General features: G+C 33.3%; 1 protein-coding gene across 6 annotated transcripts; it reads right to left on the bottom strand.

Annotated features, from left to right (window-relative positions):
- Nucleotides 1-2100: 2100 nt before the first annotated feature.
- Nucleotides 2101-14208, bottom strand: LOC112038896 (patatin-like protein 2). Of its 6 annotated transcripts, XM_065776659.1 has the most exons (9): nt 10803-11053; nt 10451-10632; nt 10136-10325; nt 9800-9961; nt 6233-6347; nt 6019-6119; nt 4312-4375; nt 2452-2917; nt 2101-2372 (listed from the first exon to the last, which is right to left on the bottom strand). In XM_065776659.1, the coding sequence occupies exons 1-4, from the start codon at nt 10932-10934 to the stop codon at nt 9953-9955; spliced, it is 513 nt and encodes a 170-aa protein (XP_065632731.1). In that variant the 5' UTR covers nt 10935-11053; the 3' UTR covers nt 2101-2372; nt 2452-2917; nt 4312-4375; nt 6019-6119; nt 6233-6347; nt 9800-9952. The 6 variants fall into 6 exon arrangements, with proteins under 6 accessions (XP_065632731.1, XP_065632734.1, XP_065632735.1 ...); XM_065776662.1 differs by lacking the exons at nt 2101-2372; nt 2452-2917; nt 4312-4375; nt 10803-11053 and adding exons at nt 5883-5913; nt 11283-11483; nt 13929-14208; XM_065776663.1 differs by lacking the exons at nt 2101-2372; nt 2452-2917; nt 4312-4375; nt 10803-11053 and adding exons at nt 5883-5913; nt 11283-11483; nt 13993-14208.
- Nucleotides 14209-15523: the final 1315 nt, after the last annotated feature.

The raw sequence follows: 15523 nt of genomic DNA, 5'->3' as shown, positions 1-15523 counted from the left end.
GACTTTTGAGTGGAGTTGTGGTGTGCTTTTGTATTAGATCCCTTTTTCCTCTCTCTTATGTGTGTGTGTGTTTGTTTCTCAAAAAAAAAAAAAAAAAAAATTCCAAGGGGCAGAAAATTCAAGTTAATTACATCAACATCCATCATAAGAACAACATACTGAGGAAAACCAGATTTGACATGCATAATGCATCTAAAGGTAAACACAATGGAAAAAAAAAACACACAAATAAATTTGTATTGTTTACCAGAAGACTAATGAATGTCTCGCCACCTTTTTCTCGTATTTCAAAGCACCCCCTTCTTGGCTGTTTGAAAGAGGAAAAGTAAAAATGAACCAAATCACTAAGAGCAACCACATCAGCTTGTGGAAAAGATTCCGTCTATTTTATACAAAAAAACTTACTTTTTCTATTTTACACCATCATATTTACAAAACACCTACATCAGTTTATCTATTTTACAAGACTTTTCAATAAAATATTCATTCTTTATCAATTTTTTATTATTTTCCCTAATGGTCATATTTTTTTTTAATTTAAACTTATATTTTAAGTAAACAATCAACACCGGTGGCTCAGCCAATGGAGCCACTTGTGGTGGAGGTTCGATGGCCAAACCGCCAAAATAGTGACTCGGGCGAATGCCGCCGGATTGGTCTTGCCGCCCACTGTACCGCCGAATAGTGACCCACTAATGGGTGGATTATTAAAATAGTGGTTTCGACAAACGCCGCCGATACCTAAACTACCAAAATAGTAGCTTTGGTAACTGCCCACCAGATTGGTGTCTCCGACCATTGTACCGCCATCACCAATGGGCCGATTGTTGTAATAGTGGCTCCAACGACCGCCGCCGAATCGATGTCTTCGACCACTGTATTGCTAGAATCGGTGACCGAATCGATGTCTCTAACCAACGGTCATTTTTTTTTTTTTGACCCAACGGTCATAATTTTTTTTGTTATATCCACCGGTCATAATTTTGAAATTTAAACGATAATTCAAACCTAACTTTAAACCCAATGATAAATTTAAACTTAAAGGTCATATTTTTTTAACTTTAAACCCAGTGGTGAATTCAAACCTAAAAGTCATATTTTTTTTAACTTTAAACCCAATGGTAAATTCAAACCTAAAGGTCATATTTTTTTAACTTTAAACCCAATGGTAAATTCAAACCTAAAAGTCATATTTTTTTTAACTTTAAATCCAATGGTAAATTCAAACCTAAATGTCTTTTTTTTTTTTTTTTTAACTTTAAACCTAAAAGTCATATTTTTTAACTTTAAGTTGACAGACCCTTAGGTAAGTTTGTCAACTTAAGTTTAGTTGTAAACTTACACTAGATACTATTCTAATCATTGGTCATTTTTAACACAACTGCAGCTATTCAACAAAGCTTATTTGCTTAGTAAATTAGTATATGTAGAAGCAAGAAGCACGAAATATGCAGAAAAACAAAACAGTTTCTGCAGAAACAAATAATTATGCAGATAAATAACACTATGCAAGTACAACCACCTGTTGAGAAAGTGCAGAAAAATAACATTATGCAGAAATCTGTTGAGAAAGTGCTATTTACATTCAAATAGCATATACAACCAATAAAATCAGCAAGTACAGCCACATTCAACAGAGACATTACTTCACCAAAAACGGAATGACAAGAACAGAATCACAAATTAAATTGAATAATTAAGTGCTATTGTCCGTGCACAATACAAAATTTACAACATTGCATCTATTTCCTTGCACAAGTGAAGACTACAAAAATATATCTAACATGATTAGAGATTGAATAATCATGTTCTCTGTACAAGTAAATACTACAAAAGAGATGTCTAACATCAAATCATCTATGTCAACCATGTGCTAGTATCTTTGCACTATACAAAAAATTACTTGATTAGATATTGTCAATAATAATATTCAAATTATGATGGAAATTTAGACCTTAACCTCTCCAAGATTTCCAAACGACGTAGACAAATATATTCTTTTTGCTCAGGATCATGATTCTTGTATCTTTCATCATAATTTCATCTTCCATTTTCCTTGATATGAATCAACTTTTCACTCTTTTCTTCCTTGATACTGGAGAAAAGTATTGAAACCACGTCATCACAATTCTTTATTTTCTTTAATTTCTCCTTTTCAGCCTTCTTGCCTATGGGTCTCTCCAAAGTTTCGTCGGTGTTCATCTCATCATTATCATTATCTGCATTTATTGTGTGGCTGGTTGTCTTGTGCAGGCCTTCAAATTCTCTCTTAAAATCAACCACTTAGCGTCATTCCTCAAAATTCTCCAACAATGTTCCAATTGAAATGCATTTTTGCAATTACTTTGATACATAGCTTTTGCATCTTCAATCTACAAAAGTAAATAATGAGAATCATAAAACTAAAAGTGTATTGATATACAATACATATTAGATGTTGAGTTGAAATACCTTGTCATATTCAGTTTTACCACTTTCATTCCGGTACTCAATTTGGGCCAAGCATTCACAAAACTTGTTGGTTTCCCTTTAAATGGTTGACCACTGACTATTTAAAGAATCCTTGTTGCGGTTAAATTTCTTGTCATTGTGGAAGGTGGACCAAATTTCATCCCAAAATGTTGTGTTTTTGGTCCGTCGATGTCACGGCATTTAAGCTAACATTAAGCCACGCCGACACTAGTTTAATGTCTTCATCTATGGTGAAGTTGATTCTCCGTTGACCTTTCTTAGTAGTTGATTTTTTTGCAATGGGAGGTATAGATTGTCCCATTTCAACTTGGGGTGGAGATTCATGGACATTCACGTCTGAATGTGAAGTGGACATCAAAATACTACTGTCAAAAGACTCAAAACCTTGTTTATTGTCTTGAAAAATGTCAAGGAAGAAGAGATTTTGATTTTGTAAGTCCATCACCTAACAATCACCAAAGTAATTCAGAAGTAGCACTAATTAGCAACAAAATTGAAAACAAAAAAGAAAAGGCATTGTTTAATATAGATTTAAGAGTATAACTCGCTGAAAACACAAAGGTAAATAGTACGAGATCTATAATAGAGCTTCTCCATCATTCAGAAACTAAAAGAAACCTCACGAACTAAGAAGATGAACACAAGAATTTGATCAAAGAACACCAACCGTCCCCATTGACACATGATCCATCCATGTCTAAAACACTAACATTATCAACATAACTCTCAACTCTCAAGTAAAACCCATATGCATTTGTACTTATATTAACACAGAATCAAGGAAACTCACATGCATTACAATAACCAAAATTCATTTAATTGCACAGAGTTAATCAAATTCCACAATCACAACTAAGAACCCTTATGGGCTAATTCATTGATCAATTCATGTACAAACACAAGAAAATCAAACCTCAGCAACAAAAATAAAAATCAAAATCAAAACCCTCACTTTCAACCCCACCAACAAAACACATAAAAAAAAAAAAAACCAAAACGACAACTACAAGCACAATTCTTCAGCTTTAAGATAAAACCCACATGGAATTCAACCTTAGAAATAATGATTATTCAACAGAATTCAAAAATAAACCAAAATTTAAACCGATTTCCCACAAATTATTCTCAAATGAAGAACTAAAAAAAGATTGAGATTTTATCAAATTTGGCTTGCAAAAGGGAGACAGAAAGACAAGTAGTTAGCTATACTGCTTGCAACCTATAAGATTAGTCCTAGAATAAAAATAAAAAATTAAAGATCAGTCCTAAATTAAAATTGCTCCACAGGCAAAGACATACTAGACAGTTTTTTCATGGCCAACAAACAGTATATGTTTCTTAAGTATATCCCAAAGAAACATCCAAAATCAATGTAAACCTTTAACATCAGGTTGAAGTAGTTTATAAATAAGTAATAATAGACTCCACCAAATCAGCACAGGGAAAACAATCCGAAAACTAAGTATATAACTAAGTATATACCCTGTTCAATCAGTCCGAAAACAGGAGAGAAATAGAAATTTAATACAAGTTTAAAAACTCTAAATTCTTCAAACACTCCCTACACACGGGGAAACTAATCCCTATCAAAAGACATAGAATTTAATCCTTACCTGAACTCTAAAATAATCAAATATAAATACACACAAAATCTGAAATACTAATAAATTCCAAAAATAAACTTCGGGTGTGCTCTAAAGAATCCCTAAAAAAAACCCCAAACCAGAAAAATTTGAAACAAGAAACCCTAAAAACAAATAGTTTAGAGAAACTCCCAAGAATCTTGCTTGAAACCAAAAAGCAAAAAAACCCTAAAATCTCAATGAGAAAAACCTATACCTTTTTAGAGAAATTAGCTCCAAAGTTTGTCAATAGAGAAGATAAGTCTGTCAATTGATCCACCCTGCAAAACCCCCAAACCAATCACATTATTATTTCCCGTGGTGATGAGAATGAGCAAAAACTGATAAAAAGCAGACGAAAAGAGAAGATGAGAGGAAGAGCTCAGGAATGAAATAGGGAGAGAGAAGTTGAGACCTGAGGCGTTGGTGTGCTCAGTGAGAGGAGAGAGAGAAAAAAGAGCGAAAAAGAAGTTTTTATACTGTACAAAGATAATATTATTTTAATATATAAACGAGCTACAGTACCTGTGTAAATATACACAAGTACTGCAGCTCATGGAAATATATACACAGTTTTACACATTTTTACACCCACTAATGTAGGTGTTTTTTTGTTCAAAATGTGTAAAATTTGTACTTTTTTCTATTTTAGAAGACTTTAGATGACCTGATGGGGTTGCTCTAAGCCTCTAATGAAATGGCCATTAACCTTTAAAAGTAAGTCACAAGGGACACTTTGACGTACAAGATGACCCTTTTGTTTCTATTGCATTTAAGTGGAGTGTATTTTTAAGATATCTGATTAGGGAAAAGTCAATCTGACGAAATAGTGTACTCATACTTCAGTACATAATTCACTTACTCGTACATCATCAAAAAATTTCCTATTCCATTATTACAATCAAAAATAAAAATGAAAAATTAATCAAAATTTCAAAACTTAATTGCAGCATAATACAACAAAGTATAAAAATGGAGCAAATATGAATATTTAAAAAATAAAAAATAAAATCTTTAGAAAGATGAAGAATTAACCTATACGCTGAAGTAATGAACCGTCCTGCTACATGACTTAATAGGTTTCAGTGAATCACATCAAATAAATAAACCTTTAAATGAAAAACAAAAACTTGTAATATAACATCACACTTTACTAAACAGTTTTGGATATTTCAAGAAACAGATTTGAAAAACTAAATTCATTGGTAAGGAAGGTATGAGCAACAAAAGGTAGAATAATTCAAACATCAAAATAGAATATTGATGATAAACAAAATAAAATTTTGCTTTTCGATTCAAAAGAACAAGATTTAAGCTTATGCAGCACAGAACAATAAACTTGTCTAATAATTTGTACTCCAATGCCATTAAGGTATGCCATAACTAGAATGTTATTAAAGAAGAAATTTTATGATAAAATTCAATCCTAAATGTTTGCTAGTTATCCACGCATATTCAAGAAAAGGAATTTTATGAATAGAATATCCTTGAGAATTGTAGATGGCGTATTAATGATTGTTATTAAGATTAGTTTTCTACGTCTATTTTGCATGGGTTAAAGGCGTTATAATAGATTCATTACTCAAAACAGTTTTTGACACTTTTTCCCCTGCATCAAATAAACCATAAATTGAATCCACCAGATCAACATCAGTATGGATATCTTGTGCAATGGCTTTGCAAAGGTGCTCTCATAGTTTGAACCAAGACTCATTTTTTTCTGACAGGAGAATGGAAAACAAAGAAACTATTTTTCATAATTATCACATTTATACTATTTTTCAGAGACATTTGAGATGTTGGAAGCAGATTTTGTGTCCTGCGAGATAAAAATTGGTTAAAGATTACACCTCTAAATGTTATCCACCATTTATATATACAAAAGATCTTATGCTAAGGCATGAAGCTAGGTAGAAGGACATACAATTGTTGAAGATTCAGGCCTGGGTTTGTTCCACATTGCATAATACCGATTCAAGGTGTGGTTGCAAGAGTGAGCATCTTGAATGGTCACCTTATGTATTCCTACAACAGCAGAAAAGGAAATAGTTAAAAAAGTTCAAGCCACAAAAAATGAAGCTAGGAAGAAATGTAAACATAATTCCACTTAAAATCAAAGAAAATATATATTATGGTACCTGAATTCCAAAAGTGATACTCTTTGAGAAGTGCAAGGAGAGATTTTCTAACCAATTGCATATCACTAGCCTGCTGTATATGGCATGAACCATAGCACTGAGGAGGGGAGGCTGGCTGCAAAAGGTACCCCCGAGTTTGTGGTTTAACTCCAATTATATAATCATTTAGATTACGAAAGAAATTATGTAAATGAAATTTGCATAAATGAAATTCATATGACAAAATGTCAACAGGGAGAAGAAAACAAAAACAAAAACTTGAGGATCAAATGATTAAGCCAAAAAGTGTTATATAAAAACTGTATGTGCCCTACCTTTCAACTAGAGACTAGTGTTCTAGTATTCATTTTATTTATAATAAAAAGGTAGCAAAAACAGTTTAAATTTCAGGTTTGGACCATATTAATTAACTAGTGTCTCCTCATCATATGAGAATTGTAGCTCAGTCTCTTTATTGTTATCTTCTGCAGCAAATTAGTACAGTGGTCTAAATGAGAAAACACAGGCTTATATGGGCATATATTTACTATTTAGTATCCGTGGAGAGAAAAGAACACAAAAAAATTTAGTAGTAATATTATTATTCCTCAAAAGAAGATTTATAATGGATACCAAAGCAGAATGGCCATCAGTATTGAAATGGGTGCATATAAATTTACTTTATGTTACATGAAAAGCATAAACTCCATAAGATGCATGGAATAAAGTTAATAAGAGCATCTTCAGCAGCCTCTCCAAATTTTTGCCTAATTTTTGCCTGTTTGGAGAATGAACAGTGACATTTAGCTTTTACCTATCCACTTTTTCAAATACACTTTCTAACAGATTCTCTATCCCATTTAAATATTATTTCTTCATATATTGTTTATTCTTTTTTTAATCATCATTTATTCTTTTTTTAACAACTATATTTTTCAATGAGAAGTGCTATGTTCATAACATTTTACGCAATACTTTCACAACAAAATTTATGTGGAAAGTTGTTACTAGTTCTAATTTAAACCCGCCACTGAAATTATTTTTTTACTCATCAATATTAACTAATAACAATCTGTTACTTAAAATTTATTGTGAAAATATTGTAAAAATATTGTGGTAGTATTTTTCAATTAGGATTTTTTATTTTTCCCTTATCTTTTTTTTTTTTTTCATCCACACGTTTCTTTTCTTTTCTTTTTTCCTCTTTTTTTCTCCTCCACACCTTTCCCTTATCTTTATCTTCACTTTTCTTTTTTCTTTTGTTCTCTGGCACTTCGTCTGAGCTCCTTCACTTTCCTTTTTTTCTTTTCTTCTCTTCATCTACTCCACTGGAGCTCTCTCATTCTTTCTCTAGCTCTCTTTTTTTTTTTTTTTTTTTACTTTTTCTATTTCTACTTGATTCTAAAACACTCTCTACCGTGGGTCAAATGGATTCTAGAACACTCTCTAGCGTTGTCTCTTTTTTGCTCCACCATGGGTCAGATTGCTTTTGTCTTTTTTTTTTTTTTTTTTTTTTTTGCTTTTATTGTTATGATTTTATTAATTTTAAGATTGTGTTTTTGAGTTTGTATTTTGATTAATGCTTGAGTTTAGAGATGTTTAAAAGAAATGATTGTTGTATTTGTAGCTGTTGTGAATGTTTGATTGAGACTGAGTTTAGAGATATTGGAGAGAAAAGATCAAGAATAGTTCTGTTGTTATTGTTGTGATCATTGAGTGAAAATTAAATATTTTACTTAGTTGTGATTATTGAGACTGATTTCATTCTTTTGCTCATGAACAGATATCTCTCTTCTCTTTTTTCTTTTCTTTTTTTTTTTTTTTTTTTTCCTGATTTCATTTGGTTTATGAGAAAAATTATTTTTGTGTTTGAATTGTATTTTGCGTTTTGTAGCCATTGAGATAAAGAAGAGAGACGGAGTGAAGAAGAAAGAGAAAGAGAAAAAAATATTTTTTCTAATTCAACCAGTATTATTTTAATGAGAAATAATCTTTGCATACGCTACAGTGATTGCTACAGTGCTCTCCAGGCCTGAAGAGCTACAATAGCAACTCTAAAAAAAAAATTAGAGATAGAGAGGCTATTGGACTTCATTTTTGGTGTGAATAGTGGCTTGGCAAGGAAAGTTTGCACGACATCATCACATTGATGTTTGGAAATTAGTGCCGCACTGCTTGATTTGGTGCATTTGGCGTGAAAGGAATGCTAGAAGTTTTGAGGGTTGCAAACGCTCTTTGCTAGAGATTAAGTTTTTTTCTAACACGCTCTCTTTGAATGGAGTGGTTTTTTCTCATTTTTCTTGTTCTTCCTTTTCTATTTTTCTTGACCGTTGTTCTTTTGTTTCTTGATTTGTGCCCCCATAGTACATCCCCAATGTACTCGGCTTGGCAATCTTTTTATTATTAATAATATTCTTACGTTATTTATCAAAAAAAAAAAATTTCAGAGATGGAGAGCCTTGTTGGAGATGCTCTAAGAATTGGAAGTTTTGCATTTATGGGAAACGAAATCCTTGACCTGTGCTATCAACTGAGGCAATTCCGGAAACACATAAAACGCATGCATCATGTCTGGATACTCAATTAAGCAAGCCTGTTTCCCAGATTTCTTCAACCACTCATAGTAACTCCTCTGCCGATCCTGTAACGGGTCGAATCCCCCAACAAACACAACCGTTTCCGGATACTCCAAACCCGAAATATCAACCGCATTGGGCCCACTCACATTGACTGCCTCATGATCCTCATCCGACCCTTGAGGCAAAAACACCTTCCAAAGCCAATCAGTTCGTTCCAACGAAACGATTGGACTTTTAAGCAACCGAATCTCTGAATCTGTTCTCTCCTCTCCTCCGAAAAATGGTTGGATCGAAATCAACCCGATAATTTTAACGACCTGGTCCTGGAACTGGATCTGCCACGGTTCTTGGCAGATCCGTGAAGTGATGAGAGGTTGGGAACCACCATCATGGTGGTGGCGGTTGGGCTTCACGACTGAGCTAGGAGGCTGCGCCTCGTTTAGATCTAAGAGAGGGTGAGACTGATCCAGAGTGAGAGAGGTTATAAGTTTTGGTTTTAGAGAGAAGTTGAGGTTGAGATGTGAAAGGCTTCGGCCATGGTGAGGAGGATCGGTGGTAGAGGGGTGGATCGGCGGTGAGGGCTTGGAGTCAAAGGGAGAGAGTGAGAGAGAAAGTGAGAGACCGGATTAGAGAGAGAATAATCTGAGGGGTTTTTTTTTTTTTTTTTTTTTTTTAATTTATACCAAACTTGTAGCCGCGTTTAAAGAAACGCAGCTACAGACATGGTTTAAGCCACAATTTACTGAAACACAACTGTAGGCAGGCTATAGCCGTGTTTTGAAAGGCCCCTTTTCAAAAAAATAAAAAAAAATTTGATCAACCTATAGTTGCAATTAAAACCTGCAGCTATAGGAAACACTATAGCTGCGTTTTTGCCCCAATTTAATACTGCTAAATTAAATGATTAAATTTATTATTTTTTAAACAAGTTTATAATAAAAAAATATTAGGAAATTTATTATATATAATAATCATTAGGAGTCATGTGAAGTTTGAAAAAGACATATACCGGATTATTAGCAGCAACACCACCATCTGTAAGGTTAAATTCTCACATTTCCCTTGGGGTCTACAGTTTCAAAGTAATAAGTTGGAAGATAAGTTGGGGCAGCTGAGGTTGCTACGCAAATATCTGAGAGTAAGGCATTCATGCTTGGGTTGTTCATTTTACCTGTTTTCATGACCAAATCAAAGTAAATGTTAGTACAATTCAGCCCCATCATTTGCAGTCACTTTCTTATCCAGGGTTAATCTGAACCACTACATATATTGTGGAAATTAAAGAAAAAAAAATACCAGGGTAATTAACCAATTAAAAAACCATTTTAATGAGAAGAAGACAAACCTCATAGCTAGAAAAAATGGTTTGCTGGAGTCTTTTGATGTCAAATGTTGGAATAACAACATTAGTCAATGTCTTTTCCAATTTTGTATGTCCCAGTTTTTCCTTAACAAGCTTATGCAGATATTTCCCATCATACTTTGGTCCAGCTAGAGCTTTGATAATCTTTGTAAGATGAGGAAGTACTGGACAACTGCAATTTGGAAAAAATAATATCATGTTAAAAACCAAAACAAATGGGGTCAAGTCAATAATCAAACAGATATATATATATATATATATTAATGATATTTTTATATCTCATACTCTAATTCTTACCTGTTCAGTAGGAAGATACGAGGGCACTGGTTTAGGTAGAAATCCTTGATATCCTTGGCAGCAAAGACAGGTCGGTTATTTTCATCTGGAGCAGCTAGCATGGCGGTAACAAGACCACCTGTGCTTGTTCCTGAGATAACATCAAAATAATCTGCTATTCTTGCATCTTCACCATCCAGTTTCTGCACCATACATAAGCAAATATAGAGTAAGTACTTGGAAAGATTGCATGTTGAACCTTTATAAATGATTTAACAAAGCAGAACTTCACTAGTGAATAAAAAAAAGTGTTGAATTTCTTTAGGTTTGTGGCATGAAACATGTATGATTAATATATAACATATTTTTCTACCTGAAGTTCAGATTCTAAAAAACTAAGGATAGTTCCTGGGATAACCCCTCTTATTCCACCACCATCAATGCTGAGAACAGTGATTGGGTTTCCATAAGTTGGAGGTTGTAGGGGTACATTTGTTGAGCCCATTGGGATAAAGATGCAGGTAAGGAGAGAGAGAGAGAGAGAGAGAGAGAGAGAGGATTTAAGAGCTTTAGAGAAACTATAAACTTTTAAGGAAATTAAAAAGAGAGGATTATGTGACTTGAAATGTCTTCTTTTCATGGAAGTATGTGTATTTATAGTACTCCTCAGTCATCTCCTTGTCCAAAGATTCAACCACGTCATTGGATTGGGCTGTAAGCCTTAAAAGAAAGTCATCGGATCAAAGTGCATCAAATTTGACCGATAACTTGTACCTTTTCTGATATTGTTTATGTACATATATACTGAAAATTCATAAACCAATGTAGTGATTGGAAAGTTCGTGTGAATTACCAGCATTGCCTCTTACTTTGTCACAAAAATTGTCCCTTTAGGCTATGGTCACTGTAAGTGAGAATTGTAGGGGTGACCACTTCAAAAGAATTGTAGGTAAGAATGAGTTTGGTTAGACCATAAAGGCAATATGGGTCTGGTTAGGCAACAGGCCTAACAAAGGCGCTCATGAAGGCGCTCATGTAAGTGAGAATTGTAGGGCTGCAACATTCAAGAATAACAAAAGAATCAAACTTTGCATTTTACATGTTAATTTGATTCGCAAAAGGCGACACCTCAAGTAACCAAAAGATGTGTTGGATATATACATGTGAGTAGAATGTTCATATAGAGAAAAAGAAAGGAAGTTGAGAAATGAATATAATATAGTAGAGCTCCTATGTCATATTAAGGACTCAATTGGAGTTTTCCCAATAGTATTATCTTCCCAACATGACGATGATGTTGGGGAGATAAAACACTTTTAAGGAGACTTCTTGAGTAGTTAATTTATAGAGACACACTTGACTCAAAAGGTCTAACTATGAGTTCAACTATGTTATATTAATCACTCATTATTATTATCATCATTCAATTTAGGATTTCAATAACGCGTATACACCCAACCGTTGATCATATCATTGAAAAGTCATATAGGGTACTTGTAAGAATTCAATATTCAAACTAGGGCTGTCCAAGGACCTGCTGGAACCGACCCACCTGCTGCCGCCGATCAAACCCGACCCGCCGCTGACCGAGCCGACTGCTTCGACAGTCAGTGATGGATTTCATTCTCCAAAATCCGAGATCAATGGGTCGGAGATCGGATCTCCTCCTTTCAAATCCGAGAAACCCGATCCGACCAACCCATCATTTTTTCGACGAGAAGGTGTAGATCTGGCGAGTTTTGAGATTTTTTTAGGAAGATTTAAGCTAGATCCGACGAGATTTCGCTAGATCTAGCCAAGATCTTGCCGAAAATGGCCAAGATCTCGCTGGATCTAGTGAGATCTGGCTGGATTTCTACTGTTTTTCAAAATTTCCTTGCTGGATTTCTACCGTTTTTCATCTTTTCTTGGCCGGATTCTCGTCGTTTTCCAAATAATCAACCCCGACCAATCCGCCCGACATCTATGGAAGCTCCGACCCATCCGATCTGATCAACCACTCCGGTTGGCGGCGGGTTGAAATTTTCACCACCGATCTGGTCGGGTCAAATCCGGGTTGGGCACAAACCCGATCTGGACCGACCCGTGGACAGGCCTAATTCAAACAAATGTGTACAATTCAATTACATCTAATGCTTAAAGGAAATGTGAAAAACTTAATAATTCTATTGGCCTTATGCATTTTGTCTTTAAATCGTGTTGAATTATTGACCCTATGTATCTATACCATTTTGCAAATCCAACATGCATGGTTATTCATTCTAAAAAGATTTGATTGTTCTGTCAAAAAGGAAGAGAAGTAAGTCTTATAGCTACGATACTTAGTTTTGGTAAATTTCCCAGTTGACATAGTCAAACTTTTGAGAGAGTTTTCTAGGTTATGCTTCCTTTTCTCTTTGGCTAAAACAAATGTGAAGAAAGGGCAAATGGAATTTTAAATGTGAAGAATATTATATCCATTATCAGAGGATAACTTGCAAAGGCAATTCTAGTAACTGAGTACTTGTTAGAATTCAACAATTCAACATATGCGTACCATTCAATTTCAAGTGCTGCATAAGAGAAATGTAAAAACTTGATCATTTTATTGGCTGCTTTGTTTTCAAAACTTGATCATTTCTAGGACCTTTAGTAGAGATTAATGAAAAAAAAAAAAACAAATTACAGTAGAGATTAATGAAAGAACTGCAGCATGAAATTATGTGACTTGTCTCTAAAACTTAAACTATTAAGAAAATGGTGAATTAAATCATTTAACCATTATTCTAACCGTAAGTAGTTCATGTTGAGAGTTTACTAAGTTTTTTCTTGACCAGAACATTGATTTAGCACCACCTGTTTAGAATTTTCTATGGCAGTATTTGACTTACTGCATTTCCAATCTAGTATTAACTGATATTTGTATTGCTGCAATATTTTTAAATCAATTATCTGCAGTTTACTAGCAAGGTAGGAAGAAGATTAATTTATATTTTGAGAAGGGAACAAATTAAGTATGAAAATTGATAATATCTTTCCTGTTAGACCTTATCACATTAGGAATAAGCATGATGACAACATTTGAAAAAGACGCATCAACATACATCACAGAAGACCATCATATAAAAAAAAAAAAAATGTGTATTTTAAAACCCCACCAATCCACAGCCACAAATTCTAATTATGGAAATAGAAGTTTCATAAATTTCATGTGTCTACATAAAGCCATTAAATTTTAATGGTTCTTAATTAATTTTGAACAATGGTTTCACGCAATTGCAATTGCAATTCTTTTAACCATCGTCTAACCTTTAAATCCTTCATAAATCCAGTGCCCAATTGAACAAAATTCAGTTACATTCTCCCAAATTGCAATTTAAAAAGAAGAAGCAAAACACAAAACACCCATAACCTACAAATCTACCAAGCAACCTTAGGATTTCACACTCCACTAATAGCAAGCAATAATATAACAATCAAATCTCACATATACAAAAATAGACAGAGAGCCAAATCTCACCTTAGGGTTTAAGATTAGAGTCTTCAATATATACAGAGAGCCAGAGAGAGAGAGAGAGGAGTACCGTGTTTGAGCATTTTGAGGAGAGCGAGGGAAGAGATATAGACTTGCTCCGACGAATCAAGAGTCGGCGAATCTGAGTGTGTTTCTCTCTCCATACCTGACATGTAGGGTGTGTTTCTCTCTCTCTCTCTCTCTCTCTTCTGAGTTTTCTTTCTTATCAAGATTTCTCTGATGCTCTTTCTCTCTACTCTGCTTTTGCTTCGGCTTCGGCTTTTTACATACTGGTTCGTATCCAATAACATTTATACATGAAAGTTTTTTGGGCCTGATTTAAATATGGCCCATACTGAAAATAAATGGGCTTATGTTTTGTGTTTCAGCCTATAGGGATATCTGGGCTAGGCCAGTTTTAAATTCTTTTATTGCAGATCTAGGCCCAAATATGGGAACTTGGGTTTTTTTTGGGGGCATGATAGGGCATTGAAACTAAAAACCCAACAAATCCATGAAATTTCCTATTTGGTAGAGAAAATTTTAAGAGATCCTGTCCCATTCAAATTTTAACATCTTATTATAAGCCCATCCCATATGTATAGGGAGTCTAAACTGAAATTAGTCTCAATCTGTCAAATATGGAAAATTATTAGGTACATAGGGAGTATGGTCACATGATGCTCCATTCTCTTGCATATACGGTAGACTTGCAATAAATTTAATTAATGAGACTCACTATAAATGTGAGTTGAAAGAGCACCGTATCATCATATATAATATGAGAGTACTTAATAATTACTTCTCAAACATATACATTTACTAGCTAATAATTCTTGTATATCCACGAGTGTAATTATTAAAAATAACTATAATTGTATGTGTATCTATGGAACTTTTTTGTTTAAGTAAATAATATATTGTATACATTCATAGTATTACATAGAAATATAATAAACTCAAATTGAGTTTTTTTTTTTTTTAATAATATTTTCTAAGTTTAGGCATGAATTTGAGTGTAAATATAATTGATACAAAACTAAATGAAATGACACTTAGCATGCAAGTGGAATGCATTAAACATCTAAGGACACTTGGCACCAAATAATAGTTCAATCTAAAGACACTAGTGGTAAATTGTTGAAATTGATGCCTCTAATCTTGGTTATAAAAGTATTCATAAAAAAAAAAAAAAAAAATTGAGTCTAAAGAACAAGTTATTTATTTCCATTTAGGTGTAAAAAATGTTGCGCAACAAAATCATAGTACAATCAATAAGAAATTCTAGATGTTGTTTTATGCATTTCAAAATTCCAAGCTTTCCTTTCCAAAAAAAAAAGAGTAAAGACTATTGGATTTTTTAATAGTATATAAAAAATTATATACTATTAATTGCTAAAAATAAAAAATTATATATAAAATATTTTAATTCTTTTTGTTTTGACCTTTAAAAAAAAATTAACATTCTAACCCTAATTTTTTTTAATCTTAATTGAAATAAGTTTGAATATAATTATTTTAGTGCTATTTTCATAGTAATTTTACAATAAAAGTTAAGTGGTAAGTTTTAATTGGTTTTTATCTAAACTCACAAATCACAT

The sequence above is a fragment of the Quercus suber genome, unplaced genomic scaffold (assembly GCF_002906115.3).
Source record: "Quercus suber isolate HL8 unplaced genomic scaffold, Cork oak 2.0 scaffold_138, whole genome shotgun sequence".
Lineage (NCBI taxonomy): Eukaryota > Viridiplantae > Streptophyta > Magnoliopsida > Fagales > Fagaceae > Quercus > Quercus suber.
This window is presented reverse-complemented; position numbering and strand designations above follow the sequence as displayed.